At 36.5% G+C, this 24,817-nt stretch overlaps 4 protein-coding genes across 4 annotated transcripts; 3 read left to right on the top strand and 1 right to left on the bottom strand.

The window, feature by feature from the left end:
* Positions 1 to 2,471: 2,471 nt before the first annotated feature.
* Positions 2,472 to 14,447, top strand: LOC105221525 (glycine receptor subunit alpha-4). Its single transcript, XM_011198574.3, has 6 exons — positions 2,472 to 3,218; positions 12,237 to 12,309; positions 12,388 to 12,842; positions 12,914 to 13,024; positions 13,088 to 13,614; positions 13,763 to 14,447. Exons 2-6 carry the CDS (start codon positions 12,239 to 12,241, stop codon positions 14,033 to 14,035), a joined length of 1,437 nt encoding a protein of 478 aa, XP_011196876.1. The 5' UTR covers positions 2,472 to 3,218; positions 12,237 to 12,238; the 3' UTR covers positions 14,036 to 14,447.
* Positions 14,448 to 16,638: 2,191 nt separating this feature from the next.
* On the top strand, positions 16,639 to 18,975 carry LOC114803532 (acyl-coenzyme A thioesterase 9, mitochondrial-like). Its single transcript, XM_054232335.1, has 3 exons — positions 16,639 to 16,847; positions 16,910 to 17,152; positions 18,031 to 18,975. The coding sequence occupies exons 1-3, from the start codon at positions 16,838 to 16,840 to the stop codon at positions 18,645 to 18,647; spliced, it is 870 nt and encodes a 289-aa protein (XP_054088310.1). The 5' UTR covers positions 16,639 to 16,837; the 3' UTR covers positions 18,648 to 18,975.
* A 764-nt stretch (positions 18,976 to 19,739) lies between these two features.
* On the top strand, positions 19,740 to 22,307 carry Acot9_1 (acyl-coenzyme A thioesterase 9, mitochondrial). Its single transcript, XM_011198573.3, has 4 exons — positions 19,740 to 19,956; positions 20,040 to 20,107; positions 20,173 to 20,415; positions 20,552 to 22,307. The coding sequence occupies exons 1-4, from the start codon at positions 19,886 to 19,888 to the stop codon at positions 21,472 to 21,474; spliced, it is 1,305 nt and encodes a 434-aa protein (XP_011196875.2). The 5' UTR covers positions 19,740 to 19,885; the 3' UTR covers positions 21,475 to 22,307.
* On the bottom strand, positions 22,115 to 23,457 carry LOC105221523 (60S ribosomal protein L6). The gene is made up of 2 exons (XM_011198572.3): positions 23,282 to 23,457; positions 22,115 to 22,924 (listed from the first exon to the last, which is right to left on the bottom strand). The coding sequence occupies exons 1-2, from the start codon at positions 23,390 to 23,392 to the stop codon at positions 22,247 to 22,249; spliced, it is 789 nt and encodes a 262-aa protein (XP_011196874.1). The 5' UTR covers positions 23,393 to 23,457; the 3' UTR covers positions 22,115 to 22,246.
* Between the last annotated feature and the right edge of the window lie 1,360 nt (positions 23,458 to 24,817).

Genomic DNA, 24,817 nt, shown 5'->3' on the forward strand with positions numbered 1-24,817 from the left:
TGAAAACAGCGCGGCAAAATCGGCGGAGCGCCTTATGGCAGCTGGAGAATTTATGTATAGAACCTTTGGGCATAGCTCAGTGGGTAATGGCAGTTTGGCGGACACCGACTAACTGACCCCATCTTTCAAATGGGAAAGAAGGTTCAAAGTAAACCTAGAAAGAGATGGATGGCGTAAGGGCATAGCACCTGCACGCAGCAATTTAAACATATTTACGGATAACTCAAAAATGGAGGACGGAGTAGGCGCGGGGATATACTGCCCGAAGTTAGGCATAATGCAACCATTCAAACTACCGGACCACTGCAGTATATTTCAAGTGTAGGTGTTTGCAATTGGAAAAGCCGCTGAGCTATCCTTAAGCGCACCAACAGGATACTCTAAAGTAAACATATACGTAGACAGTCAGGCGGCAATCAAGGCAATATCCTCCTTCGGCATATCGGCCAAAAGTGTCTTAAGTGGTAGGACATGAAATAGAAATAGGCGACTTCAATTCTACTGGGTGCCAGGCCACAAGGGCATAAAAGGTAACGAGATAGTGGACGAGATTGCCAAACGAGGCGTAAAACTGTCATCCGAAAACATGAAGAACGTAGATAGACCTATACACTGTCTATATGATGATCTAGACAAAAACTTGGTAAAAAAGTTCAAAGCACGCTGGAAGAATATACCGGGATGCAAAACCGCAAAAGTTATGTGCAAGGCGGTAGATAAGAAGTACACGAAATTTCTATTGGCGCTCGATAAAAACAAATGTAGGAATATGGTCGGCATACTCACCGGTCACTGTCTTCTGGCGGCGCACGCCTACAAGATGGGGCTGATAGATCGTGAAGACTGCAGGAAATGTCAAAAGCAAGGCACCAGATAAACAATGGAGCACTTCTTGTGTAAATGTCCTGCATTATGAAGACAACGGCTTCAGCATTTGGGGGCTACACATTACGTTAAGTGAAGTTCGTTGGTGAAGCCACAAAGCCTTTTGAAATTCGCAACAAGCGCTCGCATCCAAAAAGATGATTACTCCTCATTAACTAAGTGACGGCACTCCATCTGGTATCGCAAAGGACCAAAACTGGTCTATGTGTGGCGTTTTAGCCTACCAGAGTAACCTAACCTAACCTCAGAAGATACACTTTTGATAATGGAAGAGAATAAAACAAGGAAGTCTCTTAAACTAGTTAAAGTACTATTTTAATTATATTTTATTCGGATTTAGATTGTAGACTTTCTTATGCTCATTGTCAAATATATAGGGTAGGATATTTAAGCAGAAGCATATAATAAATGTATGAATAATAATAAAATATTTATGCGAATTTTCTAAAAGAGTTTCTATTTAAGACAGAAGTCAGAAGTCCTGGGGAAATTTTGTTAAGTACATGCGTTTTAATGTCGGATATGTAGAATGTTGGTTCTTATTTTTAGCTCTATGGTGTTTAAATTCAAAGTATCAATTACAACACTAATTACAAATTCAACAAACTGATATCAGCATTAACGGATTGACACCAATCTAGGTGCATATGCACCAAAGAAGCCCCTTTACCTTTACTAAAGGCCCAGCAAACACACACACACGCCTTTGGGATGTTTGTATATATATATGTGCCTTTATCCGCTCTCGGCTACTTTGGCGTGCACAGCTGTTTTTTGTTTGCCATAATTAAAGCAACAACAGTGATGACTTGGCGCCATACATATACTGAACAGGGTTTAATACTCTGTGTGTGTTGGTTTAAAATAAAACGATTAAACTTAGCTTGAAGCAGCACTTGAGTAATCAATCGATAATTTATGTCGAAGCGAATCATTTTAACATTGAAAGCGTCAAACAAGTACCGAAAACAACAACAAACGCATTTGTACAACAACCACAGTAATATGTACTATCGTTAAGCATTGCTGCAGCAGCAGCTGGCTGCTTAAGTGCCACTACAAGGAATAATGACGACAGGATTAGGCAATGTCAAAGTACTCGTGGAATTTATGTTAAGTGCCTGCGCTGCAGCAGCGAAATCATATGCCACAATACATGCATATGTATATATACTTGTATATATGTGATAGTGTATATAAGCACATTTGAATGCAGTAATTATAGTTGAGAGATATAATTAGACTCCTAAGAAGATTTTTTCTACGCACTTTGATCGAACACAAACGAATTTTCGATCGCACTTAGCACAGGTAAATTAGGTTCCTAATGCCTTGTGCATCTCATTTGGAGGAATTTGATATTATTTATTGTGTTTGAATATGTATGTGTGATAAATAATGCAGCTATTTATATATAAATTGAATATCGAAAACGGTAATGAGATTGCGCCATTGCGCAAAATCCGTTTGCGTCAATGCAGGCGAGCGTTCGACATCCTCGCTGAGTGCTTGACTTTCGCTTTCAGCAGCTTACACATATTAACAACACCAACAAAAGCATACACACACACACATCGCTAACGCACATATATGAACGGAAGGAAAGTGCAAGGAAATTTCTGAGATTAAAAGAATTTTCCAACTCAGCAATGAGGAATGGCAACAACAACTGCAGCCGTACTATCTCATCCGCATCCGTCAAGTGCCCACCACCGAAGCGCACGCAGCTGCCAATAAGCTTCAGCGCTCCAGCAGTATTCTATGAGCACTGCGATGTCTGTGTATTAGCTGCTTATTGCTTAGCAGCGGGCGTTGCATTGCTTGAGCTCTGATGCATGTGCTGCGGGCGCTTTTGTCTCAGCTCCTGAATTTACTGGGTTTAAATTCAAATCTCAGCATTGTAACTGCCAGTCAACGGCGGATGTTCAGCGCAATTAGACGTGCAAAGCGAAAAGTGAAAGCAACTTCAAAGCGATTAAGGCAATCAGAGAAAGTGATATAAAAAATATTCTAGAATATTATTTAAATAGCGAAATTTTAATTTTTGTTTAAATTGCATTTGTGTTTCATGGGAATTAAATGATTTCGAAAATGGTTGCTATATATACGCGTTTTAAAGCCTAAAAGCGCTTATATTATGTGAAAGCAATCAAAACCTAAACGGTGTTACATAAGTTTCTGAGTGAAAAAAATTGAAGTGTTTTCCAGAAGCTTCTGCTTATGAAGGAATAATGAAAATATTATAAGAGCCATTGATGTGTTTGTGAATTTGAAAATTGGCAAAAAAAAATCGCACAAAAAAATCTTCATAATTATATAAAATATACACTTCGGTAAGTTAAAAAAGTAATGTGAAAAGTTTAAGACAAATAATAACAAAATTACAAAAAATTAAAAAAAGAGGTTATGAGATTTCAAAATAATATTAATATTTGAAACAGCTTTACAAGTTTTACCAATTGGAATTATTAGTTATATTTCTTCTGGGGAAAAATATAGAAAACCTGAAAGTTTCTAGTTACGTGCAAAATTATTTTTAAAATTTTTAGAGATTTGAGTTTAAATTAATTTAAATACAGTTCCTAGCTTTAGGAAATGTTTTAAAGGGCTGTATACAGTTATGAGGTCGAAAAAAGGCATTTTTCAAGAATTTTTTCTAAGCAAACTATTTGGTTTATTGATTTGAAACTTGGCAGGTATATTATGACAACTTGAAACTATATTCACATATTTTTTATTGCCAAAAATAATTATCGCGAACGTTGATATTGCCAATTTTGCAGAGATCCGCAAAAAAAGACCTCTTGCGGTGAGCACGATATCTCTGGACTGGATCATCTAAAATGCAAAAACCAAATAAATTTCATTGATATAATAAAAAATCTAGTGATTGATCGAAGGAATTAGCAAAAAAAAATTTTTTGACAAAATGGCGGCTACTCAAAGCAAAAAGTTCGATTTTCGACCAAAATTCGGGTCTTCAATTGTTTATAAAAATAAGAAATTTTCATGGGATGGGAAAATCCTTCGATTAATCACTAAAAAATATAGTTAAGAAGCTTGTGTAAAAATTTCAGACCGATCGGTTCAGCCGTTTCTAAGAAATCTTGCTCACCGACTTTTAAAACCCCGTTTCGAGAAAACCTAGTTTAAAGTTTTGAAAGCATTTTACATGTAGTCGGCGCGACTTCACTAATGTGTCTATAACTTCGAAAATATTCGTCGGATCGACTTCAAAATTTTATTTGTGTTTACTCAGATATATATATACATATATATATATTAAGAAAACGCAAAAAAAAATCAATTTTTTGAAAATCCTAACTGTATATAACCCCTTAACCATCAAATCACTTTTGCGGTTTTTCAGATATATTAATTTATTTATTCGGAAAACCTAAGTTTACTAAAACTATAAGAATTAAAAAAAAAATAAAAACCGCATTTCTAAAAAAATATTATTCTTAAAGAAAAATCCAAGCATATAGGTTATTTTTTTTGTATGGTAAAAAAATTACCGATTTCTTATCCAATCTACATTAATTCTAAATTTTTAAATACACACCTGATGTAGAATCAGTTTTAAGAATGTCAACCTTCAAAAGATTTTAATTTTTTTTTATAAAAAACTTCAAATTTAATAAAAAACATTTCAGTAACGCCATTCTGTCTCATACTCATCTTCTATCTCATAACCAGGGACCGTAACTGTTATGACTTTTATCAAAAAAATCAAAAAATAAGAGTTATTTTTGATTTTTATATATTTAGATCAAAAATAAAAGTTATTTTTGATTTTTATTTTTTTAGATCAAAAAATAAGAATTATTTTTGATTTTTATTTTTTTAGATCAAAAAATAAGAATTATTTTTGATTTTTATATTTTTAAATCAATAATAAAAATCAATTCAAAATTTTTATTTATCTATTTATGCCGTCTGTATTACAATATGCTGCATCATTCCAATTTTTATATGTCAACAATTTTGAATTGGATTTATTTTATTATGGATTTAAAAATATAAAAATCAAAAATAATTCTTATTTTTTGATCTAAAAAAATAAAAATCAAAAATAACTTTTATTTTTGATATAAATTTATAAAAATCAAAATTTAAAAATCATACAATATTTCGCATATAGTTCACCTAAAAATCATGATGGTGTAATCAAAACTTTTCTACGATGTTCCTTTATGTATGATTTTTTTTATTAAAAATTGTAAAATAACTCTTATTTCCGGTCCCTGCTCATAACACAATTTAAGTTCATCAATATAAAATAATAAATCTGTTGCCTCTTTCTTTCCCCCTGAAGATTTTTAAAATTCGCGAATATGCAAAGGTTAATGCAATTTGAGTATGAAATTTGAGTTTGAAAATGTTTAATTCCGGCTAAAAAATATGGCATTCGAAGTCACCTCCAATAAGTTGGTACGGTGCGTATGAGTAACTTTACATATTTGGCCAAAAATTCGAACAATTTCGTTTAAGTATTTTATAAAATTTAAAATTTAATATATTTTTGCTATTTTTTATGAATTTTGTAATATATTAAGAAATCCCTCAAAACATAGTTTTCAAGAATTTTCACCTCCCTGCCTAATACAGAAAAAAATTTTAATAGATTACCCCTTGGCTTTAGATTAGAAAAAATCGATTACTTTTGCGATTCTATTATTTTTGGTTTTTACTTGTTTAAATAAACAATTTACAGTTATTTTAGTCCTTTAACTTTTTGTAAAAATGTATCGTTTTTATACTCGCGCAACAAAGTTGCTAAGAGAGTATAATAGTTTTGTTCACCTAACGGTTGTTTGTAACACCTAAAACTAATCAAGTTAGGTATGGTATGTTGTATATACCAAAATCATCAGGGTGACAAGTAGATTTAAAATCAGGATGTTTGTCTGTCCGTCCGTCTGACCGTCTGTGCAAGCGATAACTTGAGTGAAAATTGGACTACAAAGGATCGCACTAGGAAAGGGCATATTTGGATGTAAGTTTTTCGTTAAAGTGAGCGTGACCCCGCCTACGATTAAGTTTTTTGTACATATCTTGTAAACTACCAAAGATATATCAACCAAACTCTCTAGAGTCGTTTCTTTTATCAACTTCCTTATATAACTACTGAAAACTACTAAAAATGCCTTAATTCAGTATGGAAAAACACTAAAAACGTTTAACTTCATTATAAAGAAGGTACAGAATAGCTAAACTCAAATTGGTACGAAACTGCTCGACCAATTCAAATGAAATTCGGTTTATAATATTTTCCTGGCATCCCAATGATATGTTGTGAAAATAGATCAAATCGGTTCACAACCACCCCTACTACCTATATACCAGAGCTTTGAAGTCCCTCTGAATCCTTTACTTTACAATATATACAGTAAGCACTAGAGAAGATATTTTTAAATTCAGAGGGAATATTTTTCTTCTAATAATATGTCTCCCTGCCAAAAATGGGCGAAATTGGGTTATAACTTCACCTAGATCTCATGTATCTAAAATTAGGGTTTCCAACTTTCAATGGACTTTATACCGTATATATGCCGAATATGTGGGTCAAATTGTTTTTTGTATTAAAAAATTAAAATAATAAATTGCGGGAGTATATCACGGCGGCGAAGAACTGATAAGGTGCATGCATCAGCTTCTTTGTAGAATATGGTCGGAAGAAAGCATGCCTGACGATTGGAATCTTAGTGTGCTCTGCCCAATCCATAAGAAGGGAGACCCCACAATCTGCGCCAACTACCGTGGTATAAGTCTCCTCAATATCGCATATAAGGTTTTGTCGAGCGTATTGTGTGAAAGACTAAAGCTCACCGTCAGCGAACTGATTGGACCTTATCAGTGTGGCTTTAGACCTGGAAAATCGACAATGGACCAGATATTCACCATGCGCCAAATCTTGGAAAAGACCCGAGAGAGAAGAATCGATACTCACCATCTTTTTATCGATTTTAAAGCTGCCTTCGATAGCACGAAAAGGAGCTGCCTTTATGCCGCGATGTCTGAATTTGGTATCCCTGCAAAACTAATACGGCTATGTAAGCTGACGTTGAGCAACACCAAAAGCTCCGTCAGGATCGGGAAGGGCCTCTCCGAGCCGTTCGATACCAAACGAGGCTTCAGACAGGGTGACTCACTATCGTGCGACTTCTTCAATCTATTGCTGGAAAAAATAATACGAGCTGCAGAACTAAATAGAGAGGGTACAATCTTCTACAAGAGTGTACAGCTCCTGGCGTATGCCGATGATATTGATATCATCGGAAGCAACAACCGCGCCGTTTGTTCTGCGTTTTCCAGACTGGATAAAGAAGCGAAGCGTATGGGTCTGGTGGTGAATGAGGACAAGACGAAATATCTCCTGTCATCAAACAAACAGTCAGCGCACTCGCGTCTTGGCTCCCACGCCACTGTTGACAGTCATAACTTTGAAGTTGTAGATAATTTCGTTTATCTGGGAACCAGCATTAACAACACCAACAATGTCAGCCTTGAAATCCAACGCAGAATCACTCTTGCCAACAGGTGCTACTTTGGACTGAGTAGGCAATTGAAAAGTAAAGTCCTCTCTCGACGAACCAAAATCAAACTCTATAAGTCGCTCATTATTCCCGTCCTGATGTATGGCGCTGAAGCGTGGACGATGACAACATCCGATGAGACGACTGTTGGGGTTTTCGAGAGAAAGGTTTTGCGCAAGATTTATGGTCCTCTAAACATTGGCAACGGCGAATACCGCAGACGATGGAACGATGAGCTGTACGATTTATACGACGACATTGACATAGTTCAGCGAATAAAAAGACAGCGGCTACGCTGGCTAGGTCATGTTGTACGGATGGAAGAAAACACTCCAGCTCTGAAAGTATTCGATGCAGTACCCGCTGGAGGAAGCCGCGGAAGAGGACGACCTCCACTCCGGTGGAAAGACCAAGTGCAAAGGGACCTGGCTTCACTTGGTGTTTCCAGTTGGCGCCAAAAAGCAAAAAGGAGGAATGAATGGCGCGTTCTGGTGGATTCGGCTATTATCGCTTAAAGCGGTTGTTCCGTGACACCCGAACTTAGCCCTTCCTTACTTGTTTATTTTGTAACAATAGCACGAGTTCTTAAAATTGCCATCGCCTTGGTTCTCTTAATCATAACAACATATACATATAATAGGTCAAAAAAATTGTATTACTATTTCCTAAGGACCAACATAAATTGTCAAAAATATGCCTTTTTTGAAGCTCGAGATATCCCTAACTCCATAAGGGGTTAGATGGGTTTGAAAATATTAAGATTTGAAAAAATGTATGTTAATATGTTTATATTGTACTTTCAAAATGAATCCGAGTAAAAATCTAAGAGATAGAATTTTTGATGTTCTCTCCATCAGTCCACGTTAGTTTCAGTTTAAAACTCTAAACGCGTTTATCTCAAAACTTAAACTCAAAAAAAATTTGGTGTACACGATCAAGAAAAGTTGTGAAGCGATTTTATTCAAATTGGACAAAGAATTTTTCTCTATTATAACTAATTTTTTTGAGCCAATATGGCGAAAATTTCACCAAAAAAGTAAGTTTTTTATGTTAAGTTAATTTTAAGTTTTAAAATTCTGTCAAAAATTCAAAATTTAATCTATTTTTTTGCCTTCTATAACGAGATTTATCTAGGTACTACCGAAATATATTTGGATTTTAGATTTTAGATGAACCAATAATGAGTTATGCTGTCCACGGCATTTTTTTGAAGACGTCAAGGGAGATGAGGTACTGAGTTTTTGGAATTTTTAAATAAAAACTTCACTAAGCTATAACTAAACAGTTATTTGTAGACTTGAAGCTCTATGCTGCAACGCAGGAATACTGTCTGTCAGTCAATAATGAATACCTCAAATTTACCGCTATAATGTAAATAAGCGGGAAAGCTTTTTTTACCTGTGATCCTTCTAATTTATAAAGCAGAAGCAAACATACATGTGTACATCCCAAAGAATATTTCTAGGTCCAAGAAAAGTAAAGGTGAAAATATTATCATTAAAAATGCAAGAACTTTTCTCCGTTTATCTTTGCACTCCTATAACATGGCAAGTCTAATATTCAGCTCTTGCTCATTGAATTTTCCAGAGAGTCTCAAAACGTATACGCCGTAGAATGTAAGTTACGCATACGTCACGGTGTACTTATTATTCAAATTTCTTTAAATATGGCGTTTTTGCCTACGCTCATGCAGCGCTCATATTTTCGCCAATAATTTCTTATTCCAAGTGTCCTTGCGGTTTGCTTACGTTTTTGAATGTCGATTTTCTGCTACTTTTTTCACTCAAATACCTCATCGGCGCTGCTGGCATCGTTGACGCTAGACAACGACCCCAACACATACACAAGCCGACCTCCGAGACAACGGCGATATGAGCATCACCATCACCCCATTTCATGCCATGACAATGCGCCATAAAAGCGCACACATCTACTTGTGGCGGCCACTTCAGTCAAGTGGTTTTAATTGTGAATTAAGTCGCTATTGTGACCGCCGCACAGCTACAAGAAGGTCTAGTGCAAGCCGCAAACCTTGCTGTCTTCCAGCCTTTGGCGGTGAGGAAATATGCGCAGTTGACTTTTATTATGATTTGTTGTTGTTGTTGTTTTTTGCAATTGTACTTATTTGAATATTTTCCTCAATATTTTACACTTATGCATATATATGTGTGTGTGAGTGTGTCATAATGTATTCTTGTATGTAGGTATCGTATCGTTGTACTCGTGTGTGATTGAAAATCTTCGCATGCTTTTGATGCTATTTCTGGATGTGTGTCGAACGATCCAAGGAATTACGCTACCGCCAAGGTAATTCCTCATTGTTAATGAATATTTTGTTATTTCCGCTTTCAATTCGATTGTCATTGCCAATGACATTGTTTGACAGGATTGCGGAATTATTGGCGCCGTCTTAGGCATTGCTTCAAGGGTACATCACACTTTGAGGTTACCGATTTAAATTTTTTTATTTCTCTTTTTTTTTGCCCGACTTTACCTTGACAGTGTCCAATGCAAGGCTAGGAAATAAATAGAAATAATAAAGGCCATGATTTTCAGGATAATAATTTTACAAAACATTGTCTTTAAAGAGAGAATAGTGAATGCTAATAGTAAAATTTTAGCTGAGTGCTTAGAATTTCAAATAAATTAGCACTTACGAGGAGTGGGAGCATGCTTTGTGGTGTGTATGTAACCAAGCGAAACTAGGTCGTTATCCACCTGATATTTCGAACGGAATGAAGGTCTTCCTCTGCTTCCATCAGCGGGTACTTCATCAAACACTTTCATAACTGGAGTGTTTTCGTCCATACGGACAACATGATCTAGCCAACATAGCCGCTGTCTTTTTTCGCTGAACTATGGCAATGACGTCGTATACATCATACCTCATTGTTCCATCGTCTGCAGTATTCGCCGTACCCAAACTTCCGCAAACACTTTCTCTCGAAAACTTCTAGAAGCGCTGACTGTTTGTTTGATGACTCGATATTTCCGTCATGTGCCCATTCACCACTCGACCTATTCGCTTCGCTGCTTTGTCTAGCCTGGAGACTTCTAACTGCGCTTCTGGTATAATCTAACGTCAGTTTACATAGCCGTATAAGCTTTGCAGGCTTACCAGATTCAGACATAGAACCAGCTCCTGTGCCTGCTATCGAAGGAAGCTTTAAAATCGATGAAAAGGTGATGTGTATCGATTCTTTTCTCTCTGATCTTTTTTCAAGACTTTGCGCGTGACAAGGACGGAAGAATGTGCGTCCTTGTGACATCTACTACAGCGGTCATATAAAGGAGCGCAAATTCGTGGTGGGAGAGAGACTGCGTCGTCGAGTCCTGGCATTCACTCCGTTGGATGAACATCTAGCCACAATCCGCATCAAGGCGAGGTTATTCAACATATCGCTGATTTGCGCCCATGTCCCGCCGGAAGAGAAGGACGAAGTGATCAAAGATACCTTCTATGAGCGCCTAGAACGTACCTATGAGCGCTGCCCTCGCCACGATGTCAAAATCGTGCTTGGCGATTTCAACGCAAGGGTGGTTAAAGAAGGTGTCTTTGGCAGAACAGTCGGAAAATTCAGCCTCCATGATGAAAAATCGCCAAACGGTCTAAGGCTGATCGACTTTGTCGGGGCCCGAAATATGGTCGTCTGTGTCTGTAGTACTAGATTCCAGCATAAGAAAACCATTGGATTTCGGAAAAGTCAAAAAAACAGCTGGTATGATGAGGATTGTCGTCTCGCAGTAGAGAGAAAACAGACTGCCTACCTCGCAATGTTGCGATCGACCGCAACACGGGCGGGATGGGAAAGATACCGACAGCTAAAGAGGGAAGCGAGACGCAAAAGACAAAGAAGAAAGAGGCCGAAGTGCGTGAGTATGAAGAGCTTGACAACCTGGCCTACAGGGGTAATGCTCGAAAATTTGACGAAAAGATCCGGCGACTAACTGAAGGTTTCAAGACCGGAGCACACTCTTGTAGGACCCCCAGAGGTGATCTAGTTGTTGATGACCAGAATATACTGTGTTTGTGGAGGGAACACTTATCCAGCCTGCTGAATGGCAGTGAAACACCAACACCAGGAGATGGCGAACCCGATTCCCCAATCGATGACGATGGAATAGATATTCCATTACCCGACCATGAAGAATAGCAATTACCCGCTTGAAGAACAACAAGGCGGCGGGGTCCGATGGATTACCGGCCGAGCTATTCAAATACGGCGGCGAAGAGCTGATAAGGTGCATGCATCAGCTTCCATGCGAAATATGGTCGGAAGAAAACATGCCCGACGATTGGAATCTCACTGTACTCTGCCCAATCCACAAAAAGGGAGACCCCACAATCTGCGCCAACTATCGTGGGATAAGCCTCCTTAACATCGCTTATAAGGTTCTATCGAGCGTACTATGTGAAAGACATCACTTTATTTTAAAATCTGTTATCTAAATATACATACATATATGCAAAATGCAAATTTACAACCTTTAGACGAATACATGTAGATCAGGGGCTCTCAAATTTCTTAGATACGTCAGTTGCCAGTCCTTGCACTATGTGATACCAAATCTTATTCAGAATCAGCTTGATGATTCAACAACTCTTTCACCCCAACCAACTCTGAAGAATCTCGACCTAGTATTTGGCTTATGCTTAATAGTTCATTACAATATTGCACGTATCGAAATGACGGGATAGAAATTCTAATTTGCGTGGAATATAATTGTTTCCATACAATTAAACATTAATATAAAAAAACTTGAATTTTTAATTTTTGTAATATTTTAACGAATTATTTTCTTCTCTTGCAGTAATGGAGTATCAAATATTTCTCTTGGTGATATTTTCAATATGTTTAGAGAAATTCACAACGGGCGAATACCAGTAAGTTGCCACTGTTACTAATACTTTTCAATTTCATGATCTAATCATCATCACTCTTCCTCACAATTCGCATGAAAGGCAAAGCTTGGCGATAACAGATATTTTGCCCGAGGACATAAAGCGATATGACAAAATGCGTCCACCCAAAAAGGATGGGCAACCAACAATTGTTTATTTTCACGTCACCGTAATGGGTCTTGATTCGATTGACGAGAACTCGATGACATATGTCGCGGATGTGTTTTTCGCGCAAACATGGAAAGATCACCGTTTACGACTGCCCGAGAACATGACACAAGAGTACAGATTACTGGAGGTCGATTGGTTGAAGAATATGTGGCGACCAGACTCTTTCTTCAAAAATGCCAAATCAGTAACTTTTCAAACGATGACAATTCCTAATCATTACATGTGGTTGTACAAGGATAAGACCATACTCTATATGGTGAAGCTGACATTGAAACTGTCATGCATCATGAATTTCGCCATTTATCCGCATGATACGCAAGAATGCAAACTGCAGATGGAAAGTTGTAAGTATGACTAAGGCAAGCGAATTTCTAATTAATTTTTATAATTACTCACGCTGCCATTTTTCACATAGTGTCACACACAACAGACGACATGATCTTCCAGTGGGATCCTACAACACCTTTAGTGGTTGATGAAAATATTGAATTGCCACAGGTGGCGCTGATACGAAATGAAACAGCAGGCAAGCACACAAACGTAAACAATGCATAACAATTCTAGTATAATTTCTCCATTATTCCCACAGATTGCACACAAGTATATTCGACGGGCAACTTCACCTGCCTCGAGGTCGTTTTTACGCTGAAACGCCGTCTGGTCTACTATGTTTTCAACACTTACATACCGACCTGTATGATTGTCATAATGTCTTGGGTCTCATTTTGGATCAAGCCCGAAGCAGCGCCAGCGCGTGTTACCTTGGGCGTCACCTCGCTGTTGACCTTGTCCACGCAACATGCGAAGTCGCAATCATCTCTGCCGCCAGTTTCCTACTTAAAGGCGGTCGACGCGTTCATGTCCGTTTGTACGGTGTTTGTGTTTATGGCGCTAATGGAATATTGCCTGATAAATATTGTGTTGAGCGACACGCCGATACCGAAACCAATGGCCTATCCGCCGAAGCCTGTGCCGGAAGGTGCGAAAAAGGAACCAGAAAAACCGCCAGCAACAGCTCCAACACCCGCACCGGCGATCACACCCGCCAAAGTGGTGCCGGACGAAAAGATTGAGAAGATTGAGAAAATATTCGATGAGATGACCAAAAATAAGCGGGTGAGTGCAAAAGTATACCAAGTCTATGTTTTATTTTAACAGAGGAAATAAGCATATAGTCTAGGCTAGATCTATTAATTTATATTAAAATACTGATACATATATATATTCAATTCATTACAATTTTTCGTTTATAAATTGCTTTCAGGTTGTGCACACACGTCGTGTTGTCCGCCCGCCACTCGACGCCGACGGTCCTTGGATACCGCGTCAGGAGTCGCGCATCATACTGACCCCAACCATTGCACCCGCACCACCGCCGCCACCGCCAGAACCCGAGCCGCCCAAGCCAAAGCTTACGCCACAGCAAGAGCGCCTGAAGAGAGCCATTTATATTGATCGCACATCGAGGGTACTCTTCCCGGCACTCTTCGCCGGTCTCAACTCCATTTATTGGATCATATTTTATGAATATCTCTAAGCTGTCATCTGCTGTGGCGCATATGCATACATACAGACAATGTATGATTTGTTGTTTTAACTTAAATCTCTAGAATAAATAAGTAATAACAATTAATAAATAAATATATGTATGTACGAATAACTGTAAACACAAAATATGAGAATATGTAGATTATGTAGATATTGTTGTAGTGTTTATGAACGGAAGTAGAGAATTTTATTCAAATCGATTTGCCAAAGCAAGTTCATTAAATCTATTGTGTGTACGTATTCTATACATAAATATGTATGTATGTTTGTTAAAGGTAATATGTATTATATATAATATAAATACTTCTATAGATGAGGATTAAGTTAATGAGCGCACAGAGCTCTATGTGAAATTCTCATATATTTTATTTGTTACAACCACTTTGCCTTGGACACCGTTTATTTAGAATATTCAGAAAACGTAAGAACACTCACATGGATTCATTTATAATTTTCATATGTATATCTAATGTAATAATTCATTTATAATACATTTTATCAGCTTAAAGAAGTTGTTATCAAAAACTGTATTAAACTGTAATGAATTTTAAAAGTATATATTAATTGTGATAATAAATAATAAATATAATACATATGTATGTGTACATTTCTGACTTAGTGCCAAATAAAAGTAAATCGCTTGAAGACAATTTTCGTACATTATTATTGACATTTTTTTTATTTCAGGGTTTTAAAATATTTCGAGCAAATTATTCACAATTATCGTAAAAAGTCTTTCTTAAAAAAAGGTGCGTGGAGTGCCTACGCGCGGAAGAAGTTATACTTCTTAGTGATATTCCAAGAAATGCATATCACTTTGTATGAAAGAAAACTAGCGAGAGGAAAAGGATAAAAATATGGTGAAATGGCCAACACTTTCCTAAATTGACATTTTATAAATTTATTATGCACATTTTATAAAGAAAAGTCCAAATCAATTATCATTTCTGGGTTCTGACGGATTGATATCTATAATATTTACAATTGGATTATGATAACTAAAATACGATATGAAATGTCTTACATCTATGTTATCTATATTTCTCGCGAATACCGCATAAATAATCGTACCTCCGTTTGTCGTAGGATCATTTCTTCCATTGATCATTGCTATTGAAAATTTTTCTCTGAGGAATGCCAGTAATGGTTCAGCATCTGGCAATGAGAAATTTACATTGAAATCTCCCGCAAGAAGTACCGTTTGTTCGCTATACAAACCTGCAGTTGACAACGGTTTAAATTATTTGAATCACTATTCACTGTGTACTAATACTACAAATAGTATCTATGTATGTGATTGGCGTTCAACCGTTTAGCCAGTTATAGCCGAATCGATGAGAGCGCGCCACTCCTCTCTTTCCTTCGCAGTTCGGCGCCAGTTGAAGATTCCAAGTGTAACCAGGTCGCTCTCCACCTGGTCCCTCCAACGGAGTGGAGGCCTTCCCCTTCCTCGGCTTCCTCCGGCGGGTACTGCATCGAACACTTTCAGGGCTGGAGTGTTTTCGTCCATTCGGAGAACATGACCTAGCCAGCGTAGCCGCTGTCTTTTTATTCGCTGAACTACAAATAGTACGTCAATATATATTATATAGAACACGATTTAATTAGTAAATAAACACTGTCTATAGAAATGATCCTGTGAAGTCTTAACTTTTCAACGGCTAACGCAGAGTATTTCAACCAAAAGTCGCACAAAATAGTTGAGAATTCGCAGAAATGAAACAGAAACGAAAGAAAAATAATGCGCAAGCATACAATCATACATGTGCGTACACATGTGAATATGTCACCAAACAACAATTTAAACATTGTTCTACAAAAACAAGAATTGCTCAAATAGCATAAGCATGGCAGTGCTTTAAGTTATCTGCTTTACTCTCATTCACTGTCTCTCTCCCTCTCTCGCGTTAATTGTTCAACGCTATTGGACGTTAAACAATTATCGCAACCTTTTCCGAAGTCGTATAAGAAGTATAACTTCAAAAAATATGTTTTGTTAAGGGAACTATTATGTACCCAAAATTTCTATATCTCGATTGCTTAGCACCGCTTTCGAAACCCAAAAATGAATCTCGTTATCAAAGTCGAAAACATGAATTAATTTCAACTTGAGACTCAAACTCTACGTGAGACTCAAACTTAAAATTTTTTTAACAAAACTATCAGATTTTCATTTTCTCGTATTCAAAAAACATATACAACAATTAAAGCTCTTTGGGCGAGTTTTCTTCGAGCGAAAGTTGCTAATTGAACATTGAAATGTGTAAAAATCAAAGTCCCTTCCAATTACTTATCTGTCCTTTGTTCTTTTTCTATTGTTATAAAACCATATTCTTCATTCTACATTCTTAATTTAACAAATAATAAAACTATAGTTTATACTTTACAAACATCTATATTTACCAAGCAAATATATATATAATATATATATATACATACATCCAATTGCAAGCAGATAAAATCAAGTGTGCACTTTGTTGATATGCCGACAGTGCGAACGAAGATTTTATCGTTCGTTCGGCAGCAATAAACGTATGAAAACCAATGGATATTTAAGAATTCACACAAATTCATAAACAAATAGCAATCGGACTTGGCCAAGTCAAGTTCATTATATTAGACTTCTTAGTAATATTTTAAATAAAAAATGTTTCGGACTTTGCAAGTTGGTTCGCGTATCTTGACGCGTTATTATTCACGTATGATATGACCTTAAAATATATTTGCGTTTAGTTCGGCAAATTTCGCAACGGCATTAAAAGGGGTAGATGCATCCGATCCCAAATATACAATGGATCAAGGTTAAAAACCAATACTTCAACTATTTATACTTACATTATTCCTATATGTATAACAATTACAGTGAGGAGCGAGATTATACAGCATTTGGGTTTAGAAAGAGGCTACCATCCAATACCAAAGAGTCGGGAACATTTACTAAAGTATACTCCAAAAGCAGAGGATTTGCCACCGTGTTCAATGCGGGATTCATTCTCAACAGCAGTACTACCACTAAGCACTGATTTGCAACTGCAGGATAATTATGTCTCTCATTTGGGTAACGTACGCATGAGCCGTTTAATGGAAGATATAGACGCTTTTGCAGGTACAAAGTTCATATAATAGTATTTAACCGTAACTTTACAAGTGTGCATTTTTTCACTGAATTTAAGAATTACTCTGCAACTAAAAAGCAATGTGTTTAAATTATTATAATTATACTCTCGAAACAAAGTTGCTAAAGGGTATTATAGTTTTGTTCACATAACGGTTGTTTGTGTCACCCAGAAATAAAAGAGTTAGATATGGGGCTATATATATATAAATGATTAGGGTAACGAGTAGATTTGAAATCCGTCCGTCCGTCTGCGCTTGCAAATAACTTGAGATTATCTTGATGAAACTTGGTACACATATTCCTTAGCACCCAGAGGAGGTGGTTAAGTGAAATCGGACCATTGCCACTCCCACAAAATGACGAAAACCGAAAACATATAGAGTGCCACACTAACTAAGCTACAAATAAAGTGATAAAAGTAAAATTTGGTACAAAGGATCGCACTTGGACGTAATTTAAGTCCTTTAGATATTTTGAGAAAATTCAAAGGGAATATTTTTTTCTAATAATATTCATCCGTGCCAAAAATGAGTGCAAAATAACTTCCCCTAGCTCCCATATATCTAATTCAAACTTCCACTGGACTTTTTACCATATATATCGGTTAATATTTGAGATGTATCAGCAAAATTTAGTGTGCATATAACCTTGGATAGAATGTAGCTAGGTGGCAAAAATAGTTGGAATCGGTCCATGAATTATCAATCCCTCTTATACTATATATACTGGTTTTTGTTTCCTAATGGACTTTATGCCGAATTTGTGGGTCAAATTGTGTGTTATATTAATAAAATTAAATAAATAAATTGCAAGAGTATATAATGTTCGGTTACACCCGAACTTAGCACTTTCTAACTTGTTTTCAGTTTGGGTCTGCCATCTGCACGTTAAAGTGCCCACCTTACCGGAGGATGTAAGTCTACCTTACACTTTCGCTACCATACTGGTCGACAAGATTACAATATGCAACTTGACGACAGATGTCAAGGAAGACATACATATTTCCGGCCATGTATCTTGGGTAGGACGAAGTTCAATGGAAGTTGTTGTTTGGTTGGAACAAAAGTACCAAGGCGTATATAAAATGATAACACGGGCCCTCTTTCTCATGGCTGCACGCAATGCTACTAATACAGGAGCAGCGCCAGTCAATCCCATTGTTCCAGCTACGGAGGAGGAAAAACAAATACTTTCTGGTGGGAAGGCGCGTAAAAAACGCCGTCAATTGTTACAAGCACAATCCATCTTTAAAGTGGAACCGAATGACTTCGAACAAAGTTTAATGTATGATATCTATAAGCGAACAACCCACACTAACACCATGGAGTTGAACAAACGTTGGTTGCCATCTAATGCGCGATGGATGTCTGAATGGAGTACAGTTACAACAATACCGTCGTTCCCAGACAACCGTAATGCGCATAATACGGTGTTTGGTGGTTTTCTAATGCGTTTAGCTTGTTCACATAACTGTTGTTTGTAACACCTAAAACTACAGGAGTTAGATATAGGGTAATATCCGTCCGTCCGTTTCTGCAAGCGATCTTAATGAAACTTGGTACACATATTCCTTGGCACCATGAGGCGGTTGAAAATGGGAGAATTGGACCACCGCCACACCCTTTTCGACAGTCGTTTCATTACGTGCCCCATCACACACCATAAAATAGTTGAAATCAGATAATAACCACGCCCACCTCCCATACAAAGCTTATGTTGAAAATTATTAAAAGTGCGTTAACTCACTAATGAAACACTAAATTTTACAGAAGAAATGGCAGAGGGAAGCTGGATTAAAAAAAAATGGATAATGGACGTGGGGTCGGCAACTTATCAAAAACCATATCTCAGGAACTACTCGACCAATTTCAATGAAATTCGGTATATAATATTTTCTTGACGGAAGAAAAATTGGAAATCGGTTCACAACTACGCTTACTTCTCATACTATTATATAACAATATTTTGAATTCTATCTCTTTTTTTTCATCTAATAGTGTGCCTCTCTACCAAAAATTGTTAAAATCGGGTCATAACTTCCCCTAGTTCCCATATACCTTATATTCGGATTATCAAACTTCGCGTGGGCATCATATCTTAGCAAAATTAAGTGAGCAAATAGTCTTGGATATAGTGTATCTTGGTGGTGAAAATGAGTGAAATCGGTTCAGGAATTACCTCAGCCCTCATATACTATACATGATGATTTTCGTAATTCTATTGGACTTTATGCCGAATTTATGGGTAAATTTGTGTTTTATCTTAATAAAATTTCTTCAATAAATTGCGAGAGTATAAAATGTTCGGTTCCAACCGAACTTAGCCTTTCCTTACTTGTTATATTTTTACCGTTATCATATTAGAAGCTGTTTATTATTTTATGTTTATTCATTGTAATGTACGAAAATAAAAGTTCAATAAACAAATTGAATGTAATTTGCTGATTTTATAAATTCTTGAAGAATTTGCGGGATTGTGCACTAAAAATTATAAAATATAGTGTACAAATAAAAATCATAGTGTTACGGACGTGCTGTGCATTTACGGCATTACGTTGCTGGTTAGACTAACTGGGGTATTACACAACCACAATTGATTAGTGCGAAATTTGCTGAGAGTTTGGCTTTTTGCTGATAGACAAAATTCGTAAACAAATAGCAATCAGACTTGGCAAAGTCAAGATCATTATATTAGACTTCTTAGTAATATTTTAAATAAAAAATGTTTCGGACTTTGCAACTTGGTTCGCGTATCCTAATGCGTCAGCAATCAATGCCAAGACCTGTTCTACTGTAAGTGTTACAAAATAGTACTATTTAATATGTTTACAAGTGCATAAAATACTGATATGACCTTAAAATATATTTGCGTTTAGTTCGGCAAATTTCGCAACGGCATTAAAAGGGGTAGATGCATCCGATCCCAAATATACAATGGATCAAGGTTAAAACACAATAATACTTCAACTATTTATGCTTACATTATTCCTATATGTATAACAATTACAGTGAGGAGCGAGATTATACAGCATTTGGGTTTAGAAAGAGGCTACCATCCAATACCAAAGAGTCGGGAACATTTACTAAAGTATACTCCAAAACCAGAGGATTTGCCAGCGCGCTCAATGCAGGATTCATTCACCTCAGCTGTACTACCACTAAGCACTGATTTGCAACTGCAGGATAATTATGTCTCTCATTTGGGTAACGTACGTATGGGCCGTTTAATGGAAGATTTAGACGCTTTTGCAGGTACAAAGTTCACATGATAGTATTTAAATGCAACTTTGCAAATGTGTATTTTTGTCGAAATGTTAAAATTTATTCTTTAACAAATAATTAATTAATTATAAAGAAGGAACTTACGGTTAATTATTATAATTTTCAGTTTGGGTCTGCCATCAGCACGTTAAAGTGCCCACCTTACCCGAGAATGTAAATCTACCATACACTTTCGTTACCATTCTGGTCGACAAGATTACATTCAGCAATTTGGCAACGGATGTCAAGGAAGACATACGTATTTCCGGCCATGTATCTTGGGTAGGACGAAGTTCAATGGAAATTGTTGTTTGGTTGGAACAAAAGTACCAAGGCGTATATAAAAAGATAACACGAGCCCTCTTTCTCATGGCTGCACGCAATGCTACTAATACAGGAGCAGCACCAGTCAATCCCATTGTTCCAGCTACGGAGGAGGAAAAACAAATACTTTCTGGTGGAGAGGCGCGCAAGAAACGCCGTCAATTGTTACAAGCACAATCCATCTTTAAAGTGGAACCGAATGACTTCGAACAAAGTTTAATGTATGATATCTATAAGCGAACAACCCACACTAACACCATGGAGTTGAACAAACGTTGGTTGCCATCTAATGCGCGATGGATGTCTGAATGGAGTACAGTTACAACAATACCGTCGTTCCCAGACAACCGTAATGCGCATAATACGGTGTTTGGTGGTTTTCTAATGCGTTTAGCTTTAGAAAACAGTTGGACCGCTGCTTGCCTCTACTCGGGTTCACGCCCCAAACTAACACATATTTGCGACATAAGCTTTGAGAAACCAGTACCGGTTACATCATTTATAAAATTGACCTCTTACGTTGTATATACCGAAATGAATTATGTACAAATAATGACAATTGCTGATGTCTTGGACACAAGTGGCGGTCAAGTTACTACAAATTTATTCTATAGTACTTATAAAGCTAACGACTCTGTACATGAAATACTACCACGATCCTATCACGAAACTATGTGGTACATTCAGGGCCGACGCAAGTTTAAATATGCCCTAGGATTGGAATAAATTATTTAACAAATCAATAGAATATCCATAAAGATGCTGAGCACGATATTTATTTAAGAATGCTTGTTTATTTATATTTTTGACTGTTATAATGCTTTTTTTTATTTTTACCTAAACATAATTTACTCATTTATGATATTAGAAGCTTTTTATTATTTGTATGTTTATTAATGCGTATGTACGGCGCGTACAAACCGTTACGAATTGTAAAGTGCAATAAATTAATTGAATTTAATTTGTTTACGTTTCATTTATGTGTTGACTGTCGTATATTAGTCATTAGACCATCGCCATTAGAATACAGGCGACCCGAATTTTTATCTGGCTAAGAACTTCGGCAACATTCCTCAAAATTATTTAGGAAATGTGTTCTGCCGCTACAACAACACGACAGAAGAATGATGATTCTGCTTGCAAATATACCCAAGAACTAATCTGAATCTGAGAGCATATCCTTGGCCCAAGATATGATTCCTTTATAAAAATTTGAAATCTCTGCATTTGTAGACACTTTCTAGGGTAGAGCGCTGAATTTATAGATTCACAGTTAAAATTCTTTCCAATAGATTATCGTTGAAAACAAAATATTATTTCCTGACTTCACCTCTACATAATTTATTCCCAAAAAATTCATAACACCTTGTTTTCCAATTTTTAAAAATTGTGTATTTTTTATCTTTTAGTTTGTGTTGACATAAAAATTAAAAAACGGAAATCCTAAAGAAAACCTGAATGTTGTTCCACATTCATACACTTTACCCTAATGCGTTTTTTAGAATCGCAGGCGATGAGGGTATTGCGAAGAGTGCAAAGCGAACATATTTTGCAGATATTTCTTGAAGAATTTGCCTTCTGGGTGTGCCTTGATGGCCTTCAACACGGCAGCATCAACTTCCTTCTGATCCTTCTTGCGTTGTTCGTTGGGAACGAAACGTTCCTTCTTGACAGCGAAGATATCTCCCTCACCAGATTTCTTGTCCTTCTTGATTTTCAAGCGACGGAAATAGGCATCATCCAAGTGTTCTGGTACTTTCAAGTCACCCAAATTGACCTTAGATGAAGTGCCAATAACAAAACGCTGCGAAATGCGACGCAGTGGGCAGGAGTTCAATGCAAATGGACCAGTTACTAACAACAGTCCAGAGCTCAACACCTTCAACAACACAACGCGTTTGCCTTGGTGACGACCAGCCAACAAAATCAACACACGTCCGGGGGTGAGGTTGCGACGAATGTTGCGCTTGTGGTTGCTGAACAAAGCCTTAGCAGAACGCTTCTTCACGAAACGTTTAGTTGGGTAGTTAGCCTTGGGTTTCTTCAGGTATACGGTACGTTCACCACCGTTTTTAGGACCATTGATCTTCTTCACCTTGGTAATGGGCTGTTTGGTTTTGGGAACAATTGGCTGCTTCACATTCTTCAAACGATAGAGAGCACGACGCTTGTACATCTGTAAAAATTAAAAAATAATGTTGAAATACTTTGTATCTCCATAAAAAGTTTATTTATATTTCTAAGGTATGTTGGTACACATGTTGGCAAACAAGCTACACATTTTTCACAATAGATATTCCTCCATTTAACAACGTGAGCACTTCTTTCAAGAATTTTCAAAAATAAAAGTTAAAATGCCAAAAGTCTTAAAATATGCAACGACTGGAAGAAGGTTCACTAGAACAAATATTCCAATTAGAAATCTACCAATGGCGTTCTATAGCACAGATGCACAATTCAGACATCCCCTGCCACAAGCGAGGAGCTAAAACTTTTGATTTCCTTTTCTCAAACACATTTTCACAAATTTTACCTGGCTCTTGGAGTAACGAAGAATTCCTCCACTCAGATATTTGTTCACCGGGTGTTTATGGTTCTTTTTGCCCGTTTTCGCGGATTTTTTTGCATTTTCGACGGGTGCCATCTTGGAAAACACGTGTACACCGCAAAGAAATTAATGTAGAAAGGAAGGTTAGGCGCGACAGTGTTGCCAGATTCGTCAAAAAGTTTGACACATGTCAAATTGGCGGCCATTGTAGTTTCGGAGAAAAGCTCAAAATAAATGCCGCTAGATGGCACTGTAAACCTATTTATTCACAGTAGAATGTAGTTAAAAAATAAATTACTACAATTATTTAGATTTTAAAATTTAGTATGAAAGACTACTAATGTTTATTTTAATATATTTGCTATTTGCTTGTATATTATGTATTTATTTGAAGGTGAATGTGAATTTTGGCTATATTCAAAGATCTTTAAGTAATGAGTTTATTAAAATAGAATTAAAAAACAATTTGAAAATAAATCTAATTTTTACATAAGTATTTTGTGTGAATGTGGTAAAAAATGAAAAATTAAACAAAATAGAGAACCGGAAATATAATTCGATGCCTACATCAATATTCCTTTCCGATGAAGAAAGCTTAATATCACTTTTAGGAGTAAAATAATTGAACATACCACAACTTCAAAAAGCTCAAGGGGCAATTATCAGAAAAACGTGATAATATGTATTAACCCTTATTTGAAGCTGGAGACGGGAGAGACTGGATCAAATTGGAACGAACTTTTAATTTCCACAGTGTGTGCCGTTATTGCATTTCCTAAAGACTTTGCGCTTAGTCACAGAAAATATTTATTTTCATATTCATTAATTGCCGCACGGTTAAAAGGTATAAAAATTCATAAACTGTGTTTGCGCCTTTCAAATTTGTTTTAACTATGACAAACCATTCATGACGACTATTGTTAGACGCACTTGGTATTTGAAAACTATTTTTAGTTTTGTTCTAAAATTAAACATGTTTAAATATTGAAGATTGTGGTGCAAGTCATCACTAAAATATTTATTCATAATATAATATGTGCAAATGTCTATGTATATGAGAATATATGGCTTATTGACATAGGTCAGTCGTTGAGTTTACATGAGAATGTACATACACACAATAAGCATGTGTATGTATATTGAAAATAACATTCTTAAATTGTTAATTAATTAGTGTCAAAAGGAGAGTGAATGACATTCACCTTAACGTTCTGCTTTTGATTTCTCTGTGCTCTGCTCCACCAAATATGCCGGATGATGAGTTCTCAACTTGTGAAAGAATTAAAATTATTTATTTTAGAGAGCCAAATATTTGACTATAATTCTTGGAAAACCACTTGAATAAAATTGTCGCATCGGAATAACGAATATATATGTATATAAGTCAAGTAAGCTGTGTGGTATGCGAATGTTTTCTTATTTATTAATATGCAATTTTAAGGAGAACCTTTACCTATTCACAACCTTTTGTATTTCGTACCAGTGGATCGAATGGGATCTGTTAGATTTGCAGCTCAGTAA

This window comes from Zeugodacus cucurbitae, chromosome 2, assembly GCF_028554725.1.
Source record: "Zeugodacus cucurbitae isolate PBARC_wt_2022May chromosome 2, idZeuCucr1.2, whole genome shotgun sequence".
Lineage (NCBI taxonomy): Eukaryota > Metazoa > Arthropoda > Insecta > Diptera > Tephritidae > Zeugodacus > Zeugodacus cucurbitae.

Bases quoted from the DNA above. Each gene is read 5' to 3' on its own strand.
- LOC105221525 (XM_011198574.3), top strand. From the start codon at position 12,239: ATGGAGTATCAAATATTTCTCTTGGTGATATTTTCAATATGTTTAGAG. The intron at 12,843-12,913 runs GTAAGTATGACT...TTTTTCACATAG, and splicing joins CAAACTGCAGATGGAAAGTT to TGTCACACACAACAGACGAC. The intron at 13,615-13,762 runs GTGAGTGCAAAA...AATTGCTTTCAG, and splicing joins AGATGACCAAAAATAAGCGG to GTTGTGCACACACGTCGTGT.
- LOC114803532 (XM_054232335.1), top strand. The intron at 17,153-18,030 runs GTACAAAGTTCA...ACTTGTTTTCAG, and splicing joins AGATATAGACGCTTTTGCAG to TTTGGGTCTGCCATCTGCAC.
- Acot9_1 (XM_011198573.3), top strand. From the start codon at position 19,886: ATGTTTCGGACTTTGCAACTTGGTTCGCGTATCCTAATGCGTCAGCAA. The intron at 20,108-20,172 runs GTTAAAACACAA...TAACAATTACAG, and splicing joins CAAATATACAATGGATCAAG to TGAGGAGCGAGATTATACAG. The intron at 20,416-20,551 runs GTACAAAGTTCA...TATAATTTTCAG, and splicing joins AGATTTAGACGCTTTTGCAG to TTTGGGTCTGCCATCAGCAC.
- LOC105221523 (XM_011198572.3), bottom strand. From the start codon at position 23,392: ATGGCACCCGTCGAAAATGCAAAAAAATCCGCGAAAACGGGCAAAAAG. The intron at 22,925-23,281 runs GTAAAATTTGTG...TAATTTTTACAG, and splicing joins TTCGTTACTCCAAGAGCCAG to ATGTACAAGCGTCGTGCTCT.